Raw genomic sequence first — 25,864 nt, forward strand, 5'->3', positions numbered from 1 at the left:
TGAAAACATAAGAGTTTGTCACATAAACTGAACAAATGAATGCAACAGTTTCACCGTCGCACAGTTTTCTCTGTGCTCTGTCAAAACATATGTTTTTTACGTTTTCAAATGTTTCCGTGTGTAGACCGTCAAATCCTTCATATGTACAAGCAAATCTAAACATGTCCTGGAATTTTGGAGAGCGAAGTTGATTATGTGTGAGTGCCTGAACTTTAATAATTGTCTGAAAATAAAAAATTAAAGTTTTCACTCGAGAGAAGATTTGAACCAAAGACCTCTAGTTCCGCAGTTGCTCACGCTAACCACGGGACCATGGCGCTCGCAAGCTGAAAGTTTCCTAGATGTTGCAAACCTTGCGCATGGCCTACTCAGTTCGTATATTTTGCTTATTTTTTTCATAGTTCCACACAACTTCTTCCTGTTTTCTCGATTGATCTGTGTTCAGTTTTTCAAGGCCTATCCCTGTGCCAACTTCTAACTAAATCTGATGGGGGTGGGATGGGGAGGTTCCATTGTAAGAATTGATACCTGCACACAGACTTAAATCCAGGTAACCTTTACGGAAAACTGAAAGAATGGCAAGGCTTCTACTTACAGACAGCTTGGAAGGAACTATGGGCTGTAAGTGGAAATAAGAACGAAAATTTTGTAGATGAACCCAATAAGAAAATCTTGGAGAATGTACTTGTGTGTGAGGCACATGGCAATGAGGATGAACTGAAAGACATACACAGAAATTATAATTCAAATAAAGAGCTGCCAAATAATATTTGTAATACAGTACAGAATTGTAAGAACATTTGTGAAGATCACTGTAATTCAATAGAGACCTATAAGAGTACTGTAGTTCATACATTGCACTAAGCATTTTAGGTGATGACTGCCTTTTTAAATACACAATAATTAAGTAAGTAAAGTGTACTGTGCTTTTGCTTAAGAGTTTACAAATTACCAGAAAAAATAAAAACCTTTCAGGACCACACATTTCCTATTTTGGTTCCCGATTTGGAATTATTTAGGTCATTTTACTTTCTTGTGCTGTTTCTACACACACACACACACACACACACACACACACACACACACACACACACACACACACACAAAATAAAAAACATTGCTTCATTCACCTCTAAAGAGGTGCTTGCCCGAGCAATTTATAGCGGTATTTCACCAAGGCGACATTTTTCAAGGGATTCTTTCCCCTCATTGCGAAATCGTTACATACTATCATGATATGAGCATCTCTGATATTAATAGTATCTGCTCAGATTGTTTACAGGAAAGCCTGAAGAATGGTCAAATAAAACTGACCTTGATGTGCTAAGAAAGCACCTGTGAACTGAATTTGGCTAGCAATACTATGTTATTTGCTAAAATACTAAGAAAAGGGATAGTGTATAGGGCAGCAAAGTTCATTTCAATACACAGTCTGCAGTTAATTAAAAACCAACGTCAAGACAAGTCGCTGACAAATTAGACAAGCCTCAGTCCCACTAAGCCACAAGATATTGTAATGTCACCTTACAGAATATGTAAGTTCCACTTATAATCACTGCATTTCACATTTCCAGCAGTACTTTCTAATGCTGTAATTATATGGAAGAAGATACATTCTGAAACATGCCCTCTTCCACCTTTGTGACGACAAATACATTTTGTCATTTATGTCCAGTTACAACTGCCAATTTTCATTTTTGTACTTTATTTCTAGGATGAGTAGTAGTCTGCCGAAATGCCTTAACTGTGTGGACGCACAGTCCGATAACTGACCCACACTTATGTTTCTTGCAACTAATGGTTGTCCCACCTCAACAGCCGTTCATCACATTAATGTGCAGCTCACTTAATTGTGAGGCTTCGGCTTTCTCTTAATAAGGTCCCTCTCAGAATCCAGATGATTATGTCAAGATCAGTGCTCTCCATTGACAGGCACAAAATGCCTGCTTTCTGAATCATACTCAGAGCTCGTGGTTGTCTAAGAGTAGAAGTGTTCACCAGCTTCCAGTTTGAATCGCCAGTTTCAAAATTCTCATACCCAATGTAAATGACCTGCAATAGCTGGTCTATGTAACAGGAGTACATGGTAATCAATGTGCCAAAATGTATTAGAATTCAAACTGGTAACAACATTTAATGCAATGCCCACGGAAAGAGGGCAACAGCTTAAATATCTGGGCACATGGCTTTCCACAGAATGGACAATATAAAATACCAAACTGAACAAACTCTACAGCAAGCCCCAACGACTCACTGATTCTGAGCAAGAGCACTAGCACTAGTGGCTGCTTCGGTTCTTGCTCGTGAGCAGAGTAGCTGAGGTGTGAGGGGGAGTAGTGGATCGCGACAACACAAACGAACTGCCAACTGCGAAATATAGCATGGTCAGTTTTGACAGCAGTGCCATCCAACGGCAGCAATGTCTGATCTGGATGAAGAATAGCAAGAAAACTCAAGCGCATGTGCAATTCAGATGAGCTACAAAACTGCATCCCGTTAGTAAAGACTTTGTGCCTTTTCATAGATGATCCTGATTTACTAAACGGGAACTTCATAGTTCTACATCTACATCTATACTCTGCAAGCTACCCAATGGTGTGTGGCGGAGGGCACTTTACGTGCCACTGTCATTACCTCCCTTTCCTGTTCCAGTCGGGTATGGTTCGCGGAAAGAATGACTGCCGGAAAGCCTCCATTCGCACTCGAGTCTCTCTAATTTTACATTCATGATCTCCTTGGGAGGTATAAGTAGGGGGAAGCAATATATTCGATACCTCATCCAGAAACACATCCTCTCAAAACCTGGACAGCAAGCTACACCGCGATGCAGAGCGCTTTTCTTGCAGAATCTGCCACTTGAGTTTGCTAACCGTAACGCTATCACGCTTACCAAATAACCCTGTGACGAAACGTGCCGCTCTTCTTTGGATCTTCTCTATCTCTTCCGTCAACCAGACCTGGTACAGATCCCACACTGATGAGCAATACTAAAGTATAGGTCAAACAAGTGTTTTGTAAGCCACCTCCTTTGTTGATGGACTACATTTTCTAAGGACTCTCCCAATGAATCTCAACCTGGTACCCGCCTTCCAACAATTACTTTTATATGATCATTCCACTTCAAATCGTTCCGTACGCATACTCCCAGATATTTTACAGAAGTAACTGCTACCAGTGTTTGTTCCGCTATCATATAACCATACAATAAAGGATCCTTCCTTCTATATATTCGCAATACATTACATTTGTCTATGTTAAGGGTCAGTTGCCACTCCCTGCACCAAGTGCCTATCCGCTGCAGATCTTCCTGCATTTCGCTGCAATTTTCTAATGCTGCAACTTCTCTGTATACTACAGCATCATCCGCGAAAAGCCGCATGGAACTTCTGACACTATCTACTAGGTCATTTATATATACTGTGAAAAGCAATGGTCCCATAACACTCCCCTGTGGCATGCCAGAGGCTACTTTAACGTCTGTAGACGTCTCTCCATTGAGAACAACATGCTGTGTTCTGTTTGCTAAAAACTCTTCAATCCAGCCACACAGATGGTCTGATATTCCACAGGCTCTTACTTTGTTTATCAGGCGACAGTGCGGAACTGTATCGAACGCCTTCCGGAAGTCAAGAAAAATAGCATCTACCTGGGAGAATGTATCTAATATTTTCTGGGTTTCATGAACAAATAAAGCGAGTTGGGTCTCACACGATCGCTGTTTCTGGAATCCATGTTGATTAAGGTCGAGTAGATTCTGGGTTTCCAGAAACGACACGATACGCGAGCAAAAAACATGTTCTAAAATTCTACAACAGATCGACATCAGAGATACAGGTCTATAATTTTGCACTTCTGCTCGACGACCCTTCTTGAAGACTGGGACTACCTGTGCTCTTTTCCAATCATTTGGAACCTTCTGTTCCTCTAGAGACTTGCGCTACACGGATGTTAGAAGGGGGCAAGCTCTTTTGCGTACCCTGTGTAGAATCGAATTGGTATCCCGTCAGGTCCAGTGGACTTTCCTCTGTTGAGTGATTCCAGTTGCTTTTCTATTCCTTGGACACTTATTTCGATGTCAGCCATTTTTTCATTTGTGCGAGGATTTAGAGAAGGAACTGCAGTGCGGTCTTCCTCTATGAAACAGCTTTGGAAAAAGGTGTTTAGTATTTCAGCTTTATGCGTGTCATCTTCTGTTTCAATGCCATCATCATCCCAGAGTGTCAGAATATGCTGTTTCGAGCCACTTATTGATTTAACATAAGACCAGAACTTCCTAGGATTTTCTGTCAAGTCGGTACATAGAATTTTACTTTCGAATTCACTGAACGCTTCACACATAGCCCTCCTTACGCTACCTTTGACATCGTTTAGCTTCTGTTTGTCTGAGGGGTTTTGGCTGCTTTTAAACTTGCAGTGAAGCTCTCTTTGCTTTCGCAGTAGTTTCCTAACTTTGTTGTTGAACCACGGTGGGTTTTTCCCATCCCTCACAGTTTTACTCGGCACGTACATGTCTAAAACGCATTTTAGGATTGCCTTGAACTTTTTCCCAAACACTCAACATTGTCAGTGTCGGAACAGAAATTTTCTTTTTGATCTGTTAGGTAGTCTGAAATCTGCCTTCTCTTACTCTTGCTAAACAGATAAATCTTCCTCCCTTTTTTATATTCCTATTTACTTCCATATTCAGGGATGCTGCAACAGCCTTATGATCACTGATTCCCTGTTCTGCACTTACAGAGTCGAAAAATTCGGGTCTGTTATCAGTAGGTCCAAGATGTTATCTCCACGAGTCGGTTCTCTGTTCAATTGCTCGAGGTAATTTTCGGATAGTCCAGCTGATTATCTGCCTCTATGCTTCTACCTTAAGTTTCACATGGTGCCATTTATCAAACATGACTACATGTGTCCCACACTGGTCATGAGAGACGACATTCAGAGCCAGCTTGCATAATCTTTGTACAGATTTTGTTGCATAGTATTTCACATTCTATGAACATGTAGATAACACAAGCACATAGCATATAAAAAGATGGAGAAAATGTATTTATTTGTCCTAAAATATATTAATTCCACTGATCTGCAGCTTGAAGCAACTGATCTGCAGTGTGACAGTAATATAAAGCCATTCTAGATTTTTCCAGGACTTCCCTGCGGATTCAGTTCTTTGTTTGAAGAAGTCTTCACCCTATTCCCTGTGACAATGCAGTGGTACAGTGCTCGCTCCTTGTCTGTTTGTTCTCACAATCTGCTCACTGAACAAGTTCGCTGTGAAGCCCTCCTCTACAGGCATTCTTAAAATTTGAATAAGTGTTGTTCTAGACTTAAGACTAAGGTTTGTTGAATGTTACATTTGGTCAATACACCTTTTAAGTGTTGATGGATGATCATTAAAAGTAAACACCATCAACAAAATGAAAGATTTCAAGACATAGACACACCACATAGTAGTAAAGGTACCATGGTCAGCGAGCATGAAAAATGAAAAACTCCTAATGCATTCCTGCCAAGACAAAGATTTATCCAATATAACTAAGAAAAAAGTTGGATTATTTGGGACATATAATCTGAAATGAAAAATAGCAATTCTTGCAGCCAATAATGGAGGGAGAAAATGAAAGGCAGGAGAGGAATTAGTAGATAAAGGGCAATGCGGCGATGAAATGTTAGGCAATGGGCAGGACGCATAATCCATATAAAAACCAAACATGTCACTAACTTATCCTTAAGTAATTATTCATGTACATCTACCCACTCACAGAATTAGGTTGGAGACCATGTCTCTTGTCAATTACAATTTTTACTGTCATACTGAAACCTTATGACGAAGGTACTAAACACTTACAGCAAACGCGCCACTTTCTGGAGCAGTATTGTAATGTTCGTGATGGCAATGTCACATACATAATAAGATAATCACATGTATCTGAAACAGTCTATCCTTGCCCTAATACACACCTGATTAATGGTATCATAGAATATATCAATGACTCTCACATGATAATGTATAAGGGCACTGTTCTAGGGAGGGAGGAAACGAGGGAGGGGTTTGACAGTTTGATAAGGATAAGGTGTCTGACAGAATGTTGCTTAGCAGAACGACTCCAATCCATATGCACACCCTGCTCATTCCAAATAATAGTAATTAGCTACTTAATTTTTCATCAGTTATGGCCTCACATTCCAGTTCTGACGAATGCCATACACTTCACTTCCCACTACTTTCTCTGTCCCATTCTGTATGTGAACTGTGCCTGTATCATACCTTCCTCTTATTAAATATATTCAGAAAAACAGGGTGGTCATATGTTACAGTGTTACATATATATCAAAATCTTGCATCGAGTATCTCTACTTACAATGGATTTCTTAAGGCCATCAGCTGACCGCCAGATCACAGTCGCTCCACACAGGTCAATAAGAGACCCATCCTGGAGTAAGTTGGTTTCATGTTGAACCTAAAATTAATCATCAATATTTCAAGACCTACATAATAAAAAATAACATACCCATGAAGAAAAGTAACATAACTTACAGGAGCACCTCTCACGTCTGAATCCCTGATTGGTCTTAATGTGTAAAGTTTCCCATTAACCGAGACTTCTCTCCAACAACCAGGTTTTGCATCTCCTCCCCAGAAGTCTCCTTGCGGATGGTTTAACAGGACTCCATTGGTGGTGAGACCATCCACAGACTCCTCCTCATGCCACTTTATTGCCTTCTCCTGTAGGTATAATAATAATTTTCTGTTTTTGAAAAAAGTGTTTGATGTAATAGACATGAGAGAAAGATCTGCTTAATCTACTGTGATAATCAAACATATTTTAACTTCACACTACACTACACAACTTTCGGGTGATGATGAAGTTGTTTGGTGACAAATCTAGTACCACTGTTCATCATTAACACTGTCATTGTTATTTAGATTTTTTTATTTGAGTCGCAATTCTATCAATCCAATAGCATCTATTTTCCTTTCATATATCTTTTATATCTCTGCATCTGAGGTATATTAAGGCCCAGGCAGACAGAACCCAACCCGCCTCTGCAGCCTCCAAGCGATAGGTTTGAAACACATGCTACAAATACTGCATATTGTGGGTCCCACAGAGCAAGCATCTGCCTGTAGCCACAGCAAGTAGCGATTTGTATTTTGAGAGAAATTTGACATTGTGCCTAGGTTTTCAACAGTACCCAATCATATACTCAATCTTCTGCTACACCTGATAACATCCTTGCACAATGTAAACAATAAGAAGTCGCAACACCCTTCATATTTTTTGTACAGTTTAAGATACTGAAACAAATTTTTCGACAAATGGTATGACACACAAATGAGATTTGCTTACAAAATAAATAATAGGTGTTTTTAAAAGACATCTTGTTAACACAATGAGCTACATGTAAAATATTTAACTGCCAGGCTGGTATTTGGGCATCTAGCACTTTGTTAGTGGCATCTAATACAAAGGACAAACATACGAAAATGTGCATATCGACAGCTAGAGCATACAAGATTTTTGGTATTCTTTGGGTGTGTACCATGTGCTGAGGTGAACACAGTTTATCTACAAAACATGGCAGCAATATTTAAATGTGTTGAAGACACTTGGTGCTTACTCCCTGCCACTGTCATCCCACCAGGAGATTTGCTGTGGTTGGTCCATGGGAACTCCAGGAGTTGGAGACATTGCTGTGAAGTCAATCATTGCTAGACAGCTTTTTTCATCCAATTAATCAGATAAACATACAAATTTCTCGATCCCAAGTGTAACAACAGTATGTGCAGAAGAGTTTTAAGAAATACATTGAATGGCATTTCACTAGAAACAAATATCTAGACAGACTGTTAGAGGAAGAGTGTCTATAATCCATTTCATAATGACTGATCTGACTTGGGTCTCTCTCTCTCTCCGTTTACTTCACATAAATATCAATGCCTTGTACCTTGCTGGAATCATGGCAATGTCTACTTTTACTTGGCAAATGAATATTACATTTTAGTTGAAAAGCAGGTTAAATATGTAGTAATATTTAAGACAAAAAGGTAATATTTAAGACAAAAAGTGTTTTATTGAGCATTACTTGGCAGATGTCAACTCTTGAGTAATCAGAAGTCAGAACATAATTCAGGGAATAATTTCCTTTGCAGTTTGATGACACAACCTTGTCTATTTGCAGCCAGATTATTGTTATTTCTTGATTAATCATTTCATCGCAAAGATCTCTTACCAGCCTAGTTCATGAGTTGGCGAAAGCAATTTTTGTTGGTTACAGCTTATGTCACCATTAATGAGTGTTTCCTATGTTTATCAGTTAAATAGTTTATGATGTGGTTGTGATAGTAGCTGCAAAATATGCAAGGCTGTGGTGGAGAGTAGTTGCCATACCTGTGCACCGCCACAGATGTGATGCACGATGCACCTATTCACCAGCAAGGAACGGCAATTTCATAATCACATTCCAATACAGCATTGCAGCATTGGGTAGTTCTTGCGAACAGAGGGCAATTATATGTTAAATTGCAGGTGAATGCTTGATACACAAGCAGTTCTCAATAAATGAACAGTGATCAATGGAAAATCCATTAAGGGATGTAACAATATTTTGTTGTCCCTATCGTGACAAAGCATCTCCGCTATATGGTGAGTAGCAACTTTTCTTCTCTAATATTGCTAACTGAACAATGAGATGTACTGTACATTTTAGGAGTAAATAAAGAATCAATTAGCTTGAATAAATGTGTGTGTGTGTGTGTGTGTGTGTGTGTGTGTGTGTGTGTGTGAGGGGGGGGGATGCTTTCCAGTACAGTGTGACACTATTGTCAAGTATTTTATATCTTACAATTCTTCTTCTCCTTTGCTAACATGTTGCTGTCAAATGCCCAATGAAGTTCAATGACAATGAATTTGCAGTCTGTCACAGGCAACTACAGAAGTTGATTTTCCTTGTCCACTGAGCCCAATACACTTTCCTAAAGGTAAAATTTGTGATTTCATGTAAAAAGTAACAGCAGGTATTCCCAAACAATATCTGAGTGTCAAAACCATTGTTGAGACGTGTGCCTTCTTAACAGACATCCCGCTTCAGTATGATGTACATGTTGCTACACAACATACTTTAAAGAATATTACACAAGAATAAAACGTAAGTGAATGATTAAATACCGATCAACGTTACTACAAATAAGAATTAAGTACACTGAAGCAGTAAGTAGTTTCTTCACCTTATTACTACTATTTCCTCCACCACCACCACCACCGAGAAAACATTATTCAAGAGCTGACAACAAATCAATGGCAATCATGAAAGACAACTATCAAATACAAAACACAAAATTCAATTATTAGTTGAAACCTGAAGACTTTATAAAGAGGTCAAAACTGGCAAAAGACAGGGAGATGGATTGTCTCCACAGATGTTCAATTGTGTTCTAGAAAAGATACTCAGGGAATGGAGAAAAGAAGAAGAAGAAGAAGAAGAAATTAGAAGTATCACAATAGGAAGAAAAGGGAATAATCAGTTTGGATTATCTGGTTTTTGCAGATCTTGCCATCTTTGCTGAATCTGTGGTAGACGAAAAACGCAGATTAATCTCATACAAGAGAGCTTCAAAAGCAGGCTTACATACGTCTTTGGAAAAACGGAATACATGATAGATGTGAAGCAGGCACTGAAATACTTGGAAACTGATTAAGATGAAATAAAAGACACTGCAGAATTTAAATATCTACGTGAAATAATACAACCAAACATTTCAGACAAAAAAGCAAACCTAGTAAGAACAATGAGAATGGAGGTAGCTTTTCAACTAACGAAAATGCTTTCCAATTAACTAAACACTTGTATAAAAAAAATTATTTCCATAAATGCAAAGCTTCGGCACTACAATACTGTCATTAAACCCAGAATCCCTTCATGCATCAGAATGCCTTTCGTTAAATACAGCCAAACAATCAGGTGAAATAGAAAAGAATGAAAGGAAAATCATCAGGAAAATCTTGGGATCAAACTATCACAATCAGAAATGAAAATTAGTAAGTAATAGAGAAGTTTGTGAAAAATAGAGCAAATATCAGACTAGGTGAAGAAAAGAAGAGTTGCATTCTATGGAAATTTAAGGCGGCTAGATGACAACAGGATAATAAAAGGAATTTTTAACATCTTTGACAGAACCTGCAAAAGATCAGTGATATAGATTTAAAAAGTTAAAACACATCTGAAGGAAATGGAAATAATGGGGAAAGAAATAGAAGAAAGGTTTCAAGGGCTTCCAGAAGAAAACAAAGAAAAAGACAGGTGCAATATGGACAGAAGAAAGAGGAGAAAAACATACAGAAAGAATGAAAAGTTACTCAAAAGAAAGGCCAAACCAATTTTTAAAAAATAAGTGAGCTGGTCTAGCACTAGTACGTAATTATATCTACACTGGTTAATGGCTGATAAGGTAAGAAGTGCAGAGGGATCAGAGAAAGAATGAAAGTCACCTAAAACATTTGATGGGCAAAATAAAAAGTAGTGTGTCTAAGTGTTTACTGTCTCTGCTGATACTTAGAGAGTGCTTGATATTTATATTAGCTATACTTGATCAAAATGCTACACAATGCAACTAGATTACTTTCCGAGGAGAAACTATCTCACATAATTTTACTTTAACTTCCTTGGACTACCTTAGCACAACTGCTTAAAAAGATGTACACCACAAGAATATAATTCATTCTACCTTCTTTATATGCTGACAAGAGGGTAACAGGCTACAACCTTGTCTCTCTCAGTCTCTTTATCACAAGTAAATTTGAATGACAATTGTATAAACGGAGGATATCAAATAATACCTATTCAGATAGAGCAGCACAAACCGATCACTGTGCAACAAAGACATGACCTTTCACAACTTCACCAAGAAGAATTTTTAGCATAGCGAGTATTAACAATCATTTAAACATACAATTAACAATTGTAAATGCAACCAACCAGTAAAACCAAATGTGAGGAAAATTAAAAGACCTACAGTATTGCCAACACCGCTACGTAACTTCCAGCCCCCTTTATAAAATAAAATACATAGTCTATTAAAATATCTATTCAGCCACTGTTACAAGTGATAGACGTTAGCATCGTCACATTCCCCAGAAGAGACAGAGGGTAAATATCGGAATTAAGTGATGAGTTAACATCAATAGCCCAATTAGAATTAATTTGTGGTTGAAACTCCAGGCACTGTAGCTGGTTTCCCACAATCACAGTGTTCAATGTCACACCAAAACCCAATTAATCATTGTTAATGGCTCACCAGAGTCATACATAAAACCATCTTAAGCAGTGAAAGAGGGTAGTGCAACAGTTAGCATATAAACCTGACTTGGAGAATGTCATAGGTTTGAATCTCATGAAATGTAGGAAATTTTCTTTTTCTAAATCTTATCAAAAGACTCTGAATATTATTTTCTGTCGACTAATTGGTTTAAACATAATTTTTTATTACTAATATTTCTCTGTATCATTTTTATTATTGTACTGGCTTTTTTTATTTGCTCTTATTTTCCTTCTTGTCATTCTTTATTCTCTTGGAATCTGCTAGTGTTACTACAACATGCAAAAACAGGACTGCTCATCAGTTGGTAATGCAGCAGGTCGTGTAGCTAGTGCAAGTAGAGTTGCAGGTAACCAATGGGAACGAGAAATTACAGTTTGCTTGTAGAAGTGAACAAAGTGATCCCAATTTTAGTTTTGCTGCAGACTGTTGATTGCTTTTTCTCGGATACATTGCATATCACAACATTGTGGTTGGTTAATTTGAATTGAGGGCTACAAATTGCATCAGTGGCAACAGTTCAATTATTGGAGACTTAAAATCACCTGTCGACACAGCATCTCCCATTTCTCAGTCATACATACTAACATCTATCATTAACTGAGCGGCCATATTTATGTGTCACCTAGAACCCAGCAGCAGCCAGCAACAAAGGTGGCAACACTGTAGCGGTAACCATCAGACGTCACCTATCAAGTAATTTAAATTGCGATACAGGTATCCACAATAGCACAGGACAAGGATATATAAGTAATAATATGAAATCAGCCTAGGTGGGTCAGCTTGGCAAAGTTCTAGCTATAAGAGTCGTTTGGCTTGCTTTTATCAAATTCTTCTGCAGTGGTTTTGCTGTACCTTCTGCTTCTTAGATAATTCTTTTGTCCTCTGAAAATTCTCTGCAATGTGCTGTGAGTGTGGGACCCTGATGCCAAGCTCTGGGGCGTTCAGCTGTAGTGTGTCTAAGGTAGCTGTTACTTGGCAGTAGAGTGGTATGGCTTGCCACAGCTACAGGCGTGCCTGTCTCGAAGGGCTCTAATAGCATCCTCTAAAGCAGATCATGAAACTATGAGCTATTTTGAAATTCTGTGGAGCTAGCTCCTGTGGAGTCTGAAGTGAATGGATGACACTGTGGCAACCTATTGTGGGAGACTTGTCACTTATTCTTGCTATTGTATCCAGTCGGCACCATGTTAATTCTAGCTTGTCTAGAGAGCTAACCTACGTGTCGGTGATTTTCTTCTAACAAGTCCTCCATAAAGAGGTGAGAATTTTTGTACTACTAATGTTGTTCCTGTGCCCTGGTTATATCCAAAACCTGAGTTATATTATTCTCATGTCAATGTTTGAAGTGTACTCTGACCTCAAGATAGTAGTGTTCAGTTAATATTCTAACCAACAGCTACTGCATGTAACAAGTGTTAGAGTCCCATCCCTTAACGTTTAGTTATGTTGTTTGTTCACAGTAACACCTTTATACTTCAGAATTTCTGTCATAATGTTGTTCTCTGTTAACACTTTGTAGAGGTCACCTTGACCGCTGACGTTTTGTTACGAACCCAGGATGCAGCCATTTGACGGTGAGTCTTCTACCTGTGAGTTGTTATTTGGAGCCAGGATCTTTAGGAACCTTTGTTTTGATTTGTCATGTTGTAAGCTAGTCAATATTGTAATTTGTCATGTTGTGAATGGTAATTGTTACTAGATGTTAGTTACAGAAAACCACTATTTAATTCTAAGCTGTCACTACTGTTTTCTTGAATCTACCACTATTTCTAAAGACACTCTTTGAAAAGGCTGCGAACCTAGATTTATGTTATTTGGTATGCGTGTATTTAATCCTCAAATTTTAAAGTGACTACTAGCTGCAGTAATGTAATTATTGACGCTCCTTTTAAAAATCTGTCCACTGCATTAACTTTGCTATAACACCATTACAAGTTTAGATAACTTATATGGTAATTGCAAGCTCCTACTTCTGTAACTGAATTACATCTAAATTCATGAATGGTAAGTTTTCCAACTCAGGATTTAACTGTACAGTGTGTACCTAAGCTCTACGAAATTTATGTCAGTTCTGAAACCTTCTTTTCCTGAGCCATAAATAGTGTGTAAAATTTCTGGTTTCAGCTTTCTTACTTATGGATTACTATCACACTGTTAAACTGTCACTTTTGTAGCACAATGACATCATAAATTGTATATAAAGTACATAGCACATGTTATTCACTCTGCGAAAGTTAAAACATGGTTTTTGGATTTAAAAATTGAGATTTGAATTTCTGTGTGATAAATTATTTGAAGCAAAATGTGTAAGGTAGCTTCGACCTTGCACCTTACCACATCCTCCCCATTTCTATCACTACACCATGAAAGGGAGCGTAGAAGAAAGATACTTCATGCTGAACAAGATAATATACCTCAAACAATCTGGTTACAGTTTTGTTTTAGGGCTAAAAAAAAACTAGAGTCATACATGTCCACGTCAAAACTCTAGAACACGAAGACAAAGAGGAGATAAGAACGACTACACTTCAGTTCTAATTGACAGGAGAGAAGGTAGCTAAAAACGGACATGGAGAAAGGTTTATAGAAACATTATAGAGAAAAGGAGGTCGAAAAGTGAAAATTAAATGGTCTTCGTCATATTGCTACGACAGATAAAATGTAGAACGCATTCGACAGCCCGCACATCATTCGCTAAAATGGCAGATAACTCGAATGGCAAACACAAACAAGAAGAGAAGAAAATGATCTCGTGGCGAGAGCTGAGAGAAAGTCGTCCAAGCCACTGACAGAGGCTTAATAACCTGGAGCTTCTTCCCATGCAGGAAGAACCAGTGGTGATGCCAAACTGACACCTCCTGCTGACAGACAACAACAACAAGACATCATAGGAGGAGATGGAAGAACTAGTGGGCTGAGGTACGAGGACCGCAGCCTTGGTGGCAGCCTCATTTCCTGTCAGACCGGTGTGACCAGGAACCCACATGATCATCATAGTGACTCCATCAAGACTGAGCAAGTGACAACTTTCCTGGACCCGCTGCACTAAAGGATAGATGGTGCACACCAAACAGATGCTTTGAAGGGCACAGATAGTCTGACCAGATGGCCCAATTAAAAAGCCTGTGTCACCAGATGTACTGCATCGCCTGATACAGAGCGAAGAGCTGTGCTGTAAATACTGAGCTTTGTCCCGGAAGCCGCTAAGAAAAAACATTGGTGCCAAAGACAAAGGCACATCTGACACCACACTCAGTTCGAGAGCCATCAGTGTACAAAAAAAGTTACTATCGTGAAGTTCCATACGGAGGTTGTGAAACTGAAGCCGACAAATCGAGGCTACAATGGCCGAACGGGTGCCGCGATGGTGGATAGTATAGAGACGGCATACGAGGGACAAACGTGCAGATGCATAAAGCCATAGTCTCGTTTCAAACGGACAAGGGACCAATGCAAACGGAGGAGAGTCATTCGATCTGCTCCCCAGGAAGTACCACAGATGACATGTAGGACACTGAGGAACCTCATACAGCAGGCTGCCAGGTACGACACATGTGAGAACCAAGAAAATTTCCTATCGAGTATGAGCCCCAGGAATTTTATAGTTTCAACGAACACAAGAGCAATAGATGTAAAGACAGTGGAAGAAATCAACTGCACTACCAGAGATTCGTGTAAACAGTTTTGTCAGTGAAAAACGAAAGCCATTGTCGAAGACGCCACTCAATGAAACAGATCCATGGAGAACTGCAATAAAAGGCAAAATCATGAACAAAAAGGGAGCCGGAGATGCCCAGCTGGAGACAGGCCATCATAGGGTTAATGGTAATAGCCTAGAGGACAATGCTCAGGACGGAACCCTGAGGCACACCGGTTTCCAGGTTTATCCCATAAGGCAGAACCCATACATACCTCGAAAACTTGGTCTCTTAAAAATTCCTGAAGGAAACAGGGCAAGCAGCCATGAAAGCCCCACGTCTATAGAGTACAGAGGATACCAGAGCTACCTTTCTCCAAACTGAAAAACACTGCCAGTCTGGGATTTCTGCTGAAAGCCATTTATGACATGGTTGGAAAAACAGATGAAATGGTTAACTCCAGAACGGCACTCGAAATCCACACTGTGCAGTGGTTAGTAAATTGCGAGGCTCAAGCCACCATACCAGCCAGGCATGAATCATACGTTCCATCACCTCGCAAACACAGCTGGTGAGAGAAATGGGGTGGTAGCTAGAAGGAAGGTGTTTATCCTTACCAGGCTTAGGTGTACGTATTACAGTGCTTCACACTAGCATCTCTGAAACATGCCCTCTGCCCAGATGTGGTTGTACATGTGGAGCAGAAAGTGCTTCCTCGCAAGAGAAAGGCGCTGCAACATCTGTATGTGAACATCGTCCACCCTTGGGCCAAAGCAGTGGAATGAAGTAAGACCATGATCTCGCTCCCTCATAGTGAAGACAGCATTCTAGTACTCACGATTCTGAGAAGATATGGGTATTGCCCGAGCTGCCTCCCCTCGTTTCAAATGTTGGAAGGCAGGACGATAGTGGCAGGAGATGGAAATCGCCACTAAATGGCAGCCCAAGGCATTGCCGATAGCAATAGGGTCCATGAAGACATTTTCTGCTGCTGACAGGCCAGATTTTTGCAAATGGATCTTGGTCCCAAGACCTGTCAGAGGTTGGAAGAGGGAATGGTACTGTTACAAGAGGTTCTAGGTGACACATAAATATGGCCGGTCAGTTAATGATACACGTTAAAATGTAATGCTGAGGCATGACTGAGAAATGGGAGATGCTGAGAAATGGGAGATGCTGTGTCGACAGGTAATTTTAAGTCTCCAATAATTGAACTGCTGCCACTGACGCAATTTGTAGCCCTCAATTCAAATTAACCAACCACAATGTTGTGATATGCAATGTATCCGAGAAAACAGCAATCAACAGTCTGCAGCAAAACTAAAATTGGGATCACTTTGTTCACATCTACAAGCAAACTGTAATCTCTCATTCCCATTGGTTACCTGCAACTCTACTTGCACTAGCTACACGACCTGCTGCATTACCAACTGATGAGCAGTCCTGTTTTTGCATGTTGTAGTAACACTAGCAGATTCCAAGAGAATAAAGAATGACAAGAAGGAAAATAAGAGCAAATAAAAAAAGCCAGTACAATAATAAAAATGATACAGAGAAATATTTGTAATAAAAAATTATGTTTAAACCAATTAGTCGACAGAAAATAATATTCAGAGTCTATTGATAAGATTTAGAAAAAGAAAATTTCCTACATTTCATGAGATTCAAACCTATGACATTCTACAAGTCAGGTTTATATGCTAACTGTTGCACTACCCTCTTTCACTGCTTAAGATGGTTTTATTTATGACTCTGGTGAGCCATTAACAATGATTAATTGGGTTTTGGTGTGACATTGAACACTGTGATTGTGGGAAACCAGCTACAGTGCCTGGAGTTTCAACCACAAATTAATTCTAATTGGGCTATTGATGTTAACTCATCACTTAATTCCGATATTTACCCTCTGTCTCTTCTGGGGAATGTGACGATGCTAACGTCTATCACTTGTAACAGTGGCTGAATAGATATTTTAATAGACTATGTATTTTATTTTATAAAGGGGGCTGGAAGTTACGTAGCGGTGTTGGCAATACTGTAGGTCTTTTAATTTTCCTCACATTTGGTTTTACTGGTTGGTTGCATTTACAATTGTTAATTGTATGTTTAAATGATTGTTAATACTCGCTATGCTAAAAATTCTTCTTGGTGAAGTTGTGAAAGGTCATGTCTTTGTTGCACAGTGATCGGTTTGTGCTGCTCTATCTGAATAGGTATTATTTGATATCCTCCGTTTATACAATTGTCATTCAAATTTACTTGCGATAAAGAGACTGAGAGAGACAAGGTTGTAGCCTGTTACCCTCTTGTCAGCATATAAAGAAGGTAGAATGAATTATGTTCTTGTGGTGTACATCTTTTTAAGCAGTTGTGCTAAGGTAGTCCAAGGAAGTTAAAGTAAAATTATGTGAGATAGTTTCTCCTTGGAAAGTAATCTAGTTGCATTGTGTAGCATTTTGATCAAGTATAGCTAATATAAATATCAAGCACTCTCTAAGTATCAGCAGAGACAGTAAACACTTAGACAAACTACTTTTTATTTTGCCCATCAAATGTTTTAGGTGACTTTCATTCTTTCTCTGATCCCTCTGCACTTCTTACCTTATCAGCCATTAACCAGTGTAGATATAATTACGTACTAGTGCTAGACCAGCTCACTTATTTTTAAAAATTGGTTTGGCCTATTAAGGAACACATGAAATGACTTACATATTCTTCCTTTTCTCCTTTCTTTTGAGTAACTTTTCATTCTTTCTGTATGTTTTTCTCTTCTTTCTTCTGTCCATATTGCACCTGTCTTTTTCTTTGTTTTCTTCTGAAAGCCCTTGAAACCTTTCTTCTATTTCTTTCCCCATTATTTCCATTTCCTTCAGATGTGTTTTAACTTTTTAAATCTATATCACTGATCTTTTGCAGGTTCTGTCAAAGATGTTAAAAATTCCTTTTATTATCCTGTTGTCATCTAGCCTTCTTAAATTTCCATAGAATGCAACTCTTCTTTTCTTCACCTAGTCTGATATTTGCTCTATTTTTCACAAACTTCTCTATTACTTATTAATTTTCATTTCTGATTGTGATAGTTTGATCCCAAGATTTTCCTGATGATTTTCCTTTCACTCTTTTCTATTTCACCTGATTGTTTGGCTGTATTTAACGAAAGGCATTCTGATGCATGAAGGGATTCTGGGTTTAATGACAGTATTGTAGTGCCGAAGTTTTGCATTTATGGAAATAATCTGTCATGCCTCGCAGTACACAGGTTGGTGTGTGTACTTTCTAATGCCAGTGAATCCAATCTCTGATTATTTAGTGTTCATATAAGAGCACTGTTAATGACAACACTAAAAATGACCATTCTTCACTGGATGGAGAAAGGTATATAATTTTGAACATCCTACAAGAAATTGATTTATTCACTATGACAGTATCCTTGATGAACAGACAGTTAGAAATAAGATGTGTATACGGTACTTATCTGTATTTAATGAAATCCAGCTAGCTTTTTTGCTATTACAAAGAATGTGATGACATTGTGCATGCAAACGTTTATAATGAATACATTTTTCCATCAGAGGATAACATTTACAAATGCAGAGAGCATGTTGGAGCTTGCTAATTGCATCGCGGCATGCCTCAGTCCACCAAATGGGACACAGTGTGGTACAGAGGAAGTGTGAGGACTGGAACATTCTGCAACAGTAAGGATAACGTTTGTAAGAAATTCTACCTGGTCATCACAGCTGGGGAAATTATGTTCGTCAAACGTTGCCAGGGAGGAGTAAGGCCTCCATTCAGTCTTTGTATGCTGCCATTTGGGTGTGCACATAGGTGGCATAGGAGTCAACAAACTGATAGCACACGGGAAATGGTTACCAGAGTATGTGTTAGACGTGAACGACAACTCGAGACGATGGGCAAGCTGGACAGTGCAGAAGGATAGGTCCAAATGGGAATAGGTCTGCATGTGGTCTGAAAGGAACGTGAGTGCTCCTGTGATAAGGCAGAAGAGGTTAAATTGATTGAGATGGTCAGCCAAGAGGACACCTCTTGGGCAAGTTCTGGAGAACACCAAAGGGGAGGGTCCGCATTAAAATCACCGAGCAGCAGAAAGGGGTGAGATAGCTGCCCAATAAGCTGGACGAAGTCTTCCCTGGTGATACCGTGTGATGGAGGGATGTAAACGGTACAAAGGGAAAAGGTGACGTGAAGAAGGAAATGGCGAACTGCAACAGCTTGAAGGTGGGTAGTCAGGGAGATGGGTTGACTATGAACACCATCCAATATGAGACGGAATGCAGTTCTCAGCAAGAAGGTCAAAACGGTCCGGGAAGAAATGTGAGAGCTCAAAGCGAACGTGAGGATGCAATTTTGTTTCCTGAAGGCAGAACAAGTGGGCACTGCGATTCTAAGAGCAGCCCGTAAATACTCTTTGTTGGATTGAAGATCGCAAATGTTCCATTGGAGGACAGCCATGACGAGGAAAAAGTGAAGGGGTGTCACTTCGGCAGCTGCCGAGCACCAGCCTTCGAAGACTCGCTGCTACAGGGCAGAGACAAGAGGATCATGCTCCATGAGGTCTACAGAAGCATTGGCATTTTCCTTTTGTCGCCCCGCAGAGTCCAGGGCAGAAAAATGGTTGGTGGTGCGCAGCGGTAATGCGGAGGTCAGCTGGGCGAGAGTATCATGTGGCAACACCGTCAAAGAGGATCTCCGAGTCAGCAAAGGAGAAGGCCATTTGCTTTTGTTTGACTTTTTGGAACCTTTCCGGTTGGCAGAGGAAGACTCAGATGTTGGTTGGCTGGAGGGACTTAGTATTCCTCTGGCCTTTCGATTGTGTAACTGGTGACTTTGCCCTGCGAGGCAAAAGCTTGGTGGCATGTTGCATAGCTGGAGGAGGAGACAGGGACGCTACCATGAAGCTGGGCGATTTCACAAATGCTGTGCTGAATTTGAGGTTCCATGTTGTGGAGTGAGATGTAGCAATAAAAGTACTGTAGGTGCCAGATGGTAGAATGCAGGGTTTCCAATTAGCCAACAACTTGCGAGTGACAGGGTAAGGCACTTTTCTCTTCACCCAGATCTCCTGGACAGACCAGTCATTGAGATACATGAGGCAATTGCAGGAGGGGGCGGCATCGTTTCCATTGCAGTTGATACAGTAGGGAGAAGGAGGCGAACAATTGTCTATGTGAGCATCCCTACCACATGTTACACATTTGGCTGGGTGTCAACAGGACTGAGTGTGGCTGTAATGACAACACTGGTGACAGGGCATCGGGTTCGGAATAAATGGTCTAACTGCGATAACACCATAGCCTGCTTTGACCTTTGACAGAAGAACCATTGTATTAGACATGAGAAAGTATGCATCTACTTTTTTCATCACCCACTGGACTGCTACAACACCCTGATCAGAGAGGTACATTTGGATTTCTGCCTCAGTCAGACAATCAAGCAGCGCAGTATAAACAACACTACCGAAAGGATTCAGCATTCTATGGGCCTCGACACTAACAGTATAGCCATGGAGGGGCGTTGCTGCAAGCAGTTATTGTGCTTGAGAATCTGAAGTAGTCTCCAAAAATGAAGTGCCACTGCGTAAACAAGAGCAGGATTTTGCAAGGCCAGCAATTGCATCAACACCTTTCTGAATAATAAACAGATTTACCGTAGCAAAGGACTGACCTCCCATTTCAGTACATGAAACCATGAGGAGCCGTGGTTCTGCTGGGAGGGTCTTTGAATCGTTAGCCTTATTTTGTTTACGTTTCTCACTGTGAGAAAATCTCCCACGATTGCCAGCTTCTCTGACGGTGCGCTCCTTCCAACTGGGGACCACCTTCACAAGGATGTGCACCCGCCTTTGGTGATTGTTCACACCTCAGGTCACATCTCCCTAACACCTGACAGAGGGACCAATAAGCAATTCCTGTGAAGATAGTAGCTCAGACAATCAACACCTCCCTGGGTCTGACCTGTACCAGAGGGTACGTGTGAACCCTACCTGTCAACCCGGGACTGGGAATTATGCATTACTCAGTCACATGTTACACGTCAAACGTGTGCGCCAACCTTCAGGAGCACACAGGAATGAAGAATAAAAAGAGGAACCTCACATACCGAAGCATAGGAATGATAGGAGAAGGTGAACGAAGAAAGAAAAATTGAAAGACAAACAGTGGAGAGTATTCTTATACTATCAAAAAATACAGCCCAGACATGTTTCCCAAGGGAGGGGAGAAAGAACAGTAAGATGATAGACATGCAGCATGGAAAGGAAAAGATGCTGCAAAAAAATGTGGCACCACGGTAGCCAAGCAAGAAAACACCGAAGAGCGGCGGAGACAGTGGTACAATACTGCCGTTAACAATATAGGATTGTGCTGAATGTACTTTTCTCGTTAAGCGGTGCATTCAATAGTCTCTCGAAGGTAGGATGATGATAAAATTGCTCCAAGATAGTAAGGCAGAAGGATTTACCTGGGTAGTGCAGCTCCTTGAAGTTACTTGTTTGGTCAAATGAATGAACAAGGATGTGTTTGCATGTGCTAAGCTGTCTACATAAAGCACAGGGACATTAGTATCAGGTAAGGAGCAACAAAGAGTTATAAGTTCCTTTTGACCTGTAAATCCTCAATTGTTGGTTATGTAACTGACTTCACGCACATTAAGACTTGGACACTTACAACTTTAGCATAAAGAAGGGTAGTTCTTATATCCTGTACAAAGGGTACAAATTTAGAACTTACTTCCGCATTTGATGAAATTTGCATACCCTGATGTAGTACCTAATCGTAAGCTACATTAAGTGTTCGTAACAATGATTTTGTAAGTTTTTGACAGAAGTACTGAATTACATGATTGGTTGTGTAAATGTCCTTATAGGATGAGCTTTACTTTAATGTAATTACTTTTTTCTGCCTTTCTGAGGGACTTAGTGGCTTTAAACAACCTGGATACCAGGATTAGTACCAAAGAATCATTTACTGTCTCATGAATAACAGCCAGTAGTTGAACATGGAATGTACTGGATAGACAATCTCACGTGCCTACAGCAAACACATTCCTGATAATAAAATTAAAAGAGAATCAGATGGATTAAGAACATTAAAGTGAAAATAGAATTTTTCTTGCCGGAAGTCTAGTTAAATCCATGACTTAAGCAAGCCCAATGAACACACACGAGTTTGAAACAAAGCTAGGATGACTCAAGATCACTCAAGACTTAGAGACTAGTTCAACGTAAAATAAAAGGGGTTACGAAGTAATTTTCTGGTTGGGATACTTTGCACATATCCCAAAATCTGTGTGAACATGGGGTATCTAAAAAATGGGGTGGACAAAGGGCATCCAAGTACACAAAGGCAACAGACATTGTAATTGCTAATGCTGTACAGCTTGAAGTTGTAAGCAACTGTTAAATGCAATGTACACATTGTAATGTGAGTTTTACGTAATGCAAACAAGAATAATTCAAGAACATTGAGTAGCTGCAGGTTTTCTAACTAACTTTTCAGGCTGTCACAAGCATTGCAACAGAGGAAAAGGAGTCTGAAGCCAAGATATCTGGGCAATGGTTACTTTAGTAACTGGTTTCACATCTAAGAAGGTAACACTGGTAATCCATGGCAACCATAAACTATTCAAGAACACAGACAGTACAAACATACATCACACTGCACTTGTTACCCCTGAAATATCTAGATGCATCTGTGACATGCACTCAAATACATATTAAATACTATTCTTGGACTATTAATGCACAAGGGTAGAATATATAGAGAGAGAGATAAGAATTGTCACAAACAAAATAATTAGTAAGATGTATCTACTACATGAAGAGGTTGTCAACTTCGACCTGTATCTAATGCTGAACCAAATGCATGTCAAATTAATCAATTTTACATGAAGGAAACAGAAAGAACTCTAATCTGAACCTATTTAATTAAATATGGATAAGTTCTGTATACACATCTTATTTCTAACTGTCTGTTCATCAAGGATACTGTCATAGTGCTTCATCATAGCGAATAACTCAATTTCTTCTAGAATGTTCAATATTATCTACCTTTCTCCATCCAGTGAAGAATGGTCATTTTTAGTGTTGTCATTAACAGTGTTCTTATACGAACACTAAATGCTAAGAGATTGGATTCACTGGCATTAGAAAGTACACACACCAACCTGTGTACTGCGAGTCACGACAGATGTTATATCTTATTGTAATCACACAGGAATGGTTATAATAAGTTTTTAAATATGCACAGGTTTTTCCAGATCAACATCAGTTTTGACATCATTTGATATAGTTACATAACATGTAAGCAAACTTCTACTTGTATAGTTCTGAATACAAATGTCGCGGTTTCTACATATCAATATGCATTTTTTTTTTTTTTTTTTTTTTTTTTTTTTTTTTTTTTTTTTTTTTTTTTTTTTTGCCTTCAGTATCAAATGCCACTAACAACTGGCTCTAGGCAGAAATACTGGCCTGGAAATTAAATACACTCCTGGAAATGGAAAAAAGAACACATTGACACCGGTGTGTCAGACCCACCATACTTGCTCCGGACACTGCGAGACGGCTGTACAAGCAATGATCACACGCACGGCACAGCGGACACACCAGGAACCGCGGTGTTAGCCGTCGAATGGCGCTAGCTGCGCAGCATTTGTGCACCGCCGCTGGCAGTGTCAGCCACTTTGCCGTGGCATACGGAGCTCCATCGCAGTCTTTAACACTGGTAGCATGCCGCGACAGCGAGGACGTGAACCGTATGTGCAGTTGACGGACTATGAGCGAGGGCGTATAGTGGGCATGCGGGAGGCCGGGTGGACGTACCGCCGAATTGCTCAACACGTGGGGCGTGAGGTCTCCACAGTACATCGATGTTGTCGCCAGTGGTCGGCGGAAGGTGCACGTGCCCGTCGACCTGGGACCGGACCGCAGCGACGCACGGATGCACGCCAAGACAGTAGGATCCTACGCAGTGCTGTAGGGGACCGCACCGCCACTTCCCAGCAAATTAGGGACACTGTTGCTCCTGGGGTATCGGCGAGGACCATTCGCAACCGTCTCCATGAAGCTGGGCTACGGTCCCGCACACCGTTAGGCCGTCTTCCGCTCACGCCCCAACATCGTGCAGCCCGCCTCCAGTGGTGTCGCGACAGGCGTGAATGGAGGGACGAATGGAGACGTGTCGTCTTCAGCGATGAGAGTCGCTTCTGCCTTGGTGCCAATGATGGTCGTATGCGTGTTTGGCGCCGTGCAGGTGAGCGCCACAATCAGGACTGCATACGACCGAGGCACACAGGGCCAACACCCGGCATCATGGTGTGGGGAGCGATCTCCTACACTGGCCGTACACCACTGGTGATCGTCGAGGGGACACTGAATAGTGCACGGTACATCCAAACCGTCATCGAACCCATCGTTCTACCATTCCTAGACCGGCAAGGGAACTTGCTGTTCCAACAGGACAATTCACGTCCGCATGTATCCCGTTCCACCCAACGAGCTCTAGAAGGTGTAAGTCAACTACTCTGGCCAGCAAGATCTCCGGATCTGTCCCCCATTGAGTATGTTTGGGACTGGATGAAGCGTCGTCTCACGCGGTCTGCACGTCCAGCACGAATGCTGGTCCAACTGAGGCGCCAGGTGGAAATGGCATGGCAAGCCGTTCCACAGGACTACATCCAGCATCTCTACGGTCGTCTCCATGGGAGAATAGCAGCCTGCATTGCTGCGAAAGGTGGATATACACTGTACTAGTGCCGACATTGTGCATGCTCTGTTGCCTGTGTCTATGTGCCTGTGGTTCTGTCAGTGTGATCATGTGATGTATCTGACCCCAGGAATGTGTCAATAAAGTTTCCCCTTCCTGGGACAATGAATTCACGGTGTTCTTATTTCAATTTCCAGGAGTGTATTTTACATGCAACTCATGGTGTCAACAAGTTGTCTTTTAACAAATACTTACATTGTGGAGCACCATGCAAACAAGATTTTCAAATCACAGTCTGTTAGGAACTTTTTAATCTATCAAAATATACAAGCTAATACAGTTCTTTAAACACTTTATGTCTTTTAATGTCATCCACTGTCTCGTTAAGTAGTTCTGGGGTACAGCATATGTCACTAGTAAGAGTGTAAATTTTCACAAAAATGGAAGAACCTAAAAATCCAACGACATGCCATGCAGGAAATTTAAATAATATATTCATTATCTGCTTTCATCAGGCAGGAAGGGAGCGAGAATAAAACTGTGACAGTTTCACATACTGTGTGCAGTCCAAAGTTATGGAGTCATTGTCTCCAATCTCTGCTGACTTGGATTGACTATTGTAAGATTTCTTTTACAAGTATTGTGGGAACAAATTTAGTGACCACAGTATATACATCCCTTCACTGCCAGGCCCTGCACAGCAAGCACCTAAATGGAAGGCACACAAATTTCCTTTGAATGTATACTGAAAGACTGACAACCAGAGTAACATTAGTAAGCACTTCCAAATAAAAACCGATCACAACCAGTTGCTGTTGTCTCATACACGGCTGCTGTTTACGTCACAGATGCTCGTTCACCAAGACTTTTTCACGTCTTGGTGCAGCAGTTTAAAGTAAGTTTAACTGCAACATTGGGCTCGTATTTGCAGCATCGCACTAAATATTTGTCAGCCTATTGCAGATAGTCACATTTGATTTACCTTTGCCTCCCTGTACAAAAACAGGAGGGGATAACTGTGCACTTTCATTAACTATGTTCTGAATGGCTATGTTCTCAGGCTACCAATGAGCCTGTACGTCACTTGCAGCGTCACTGAGCATCAATTTACAAAAGTTACTGTATTAAAATGTTTAAAGAAGACCACAATTAAAGTGTCATGAACAAGATTTTATTTTGCTGTCCAG

At 40.4% G+C, this 25,864-nt stretch overlaps 1 protein-coding gene across 3 annotated transcripts in view; it reads right to left on the reverse strand.

Moving 5' to 3' along the window:
* LOC124800121 (protein pellino-like) overlaps positions 1-25,864 on the reverse strand; it is a 165,057-nt gene that overhangs the window by 79,217 nt on the left and 59,976 nt on the right. For all 3 annotated transcript variants that reach the window (XM_047262973.1, XM_047262971.1, XM_047262972.1), the window contains 2 exons: positions 6,533-6,721; positions 6,357-6,455 (listed from right to left, as the gene is read on the reverse strand). In XM_047262973.1, coding sequence (XP_047118929.1) covers positions 6,357-6,455; positions 6,533-6,721 — 288 coding nt within the window. The remainder of the gene's footprint in view (positions 1-6,356; positions 6,456-6,532; positions 6,722-25,864) is intronic.

Source organism: Schistocerca piceifrons, chromosome 1 (assembly GCF_021461385.2).
Source record: "Schistocerca piceifrons isolate TAMUIC-IGC-003096 chromosome 1, iqSchPice1.1, whole genome shotgun sequence".
Taxonomy (NCBI): domain Eukaryota; kingdom Metazoa; phylum Arthropoda; class Insecta; order Orthoptera; family Acrididae; genus Schistocerca; species Schistocerca piceifrons.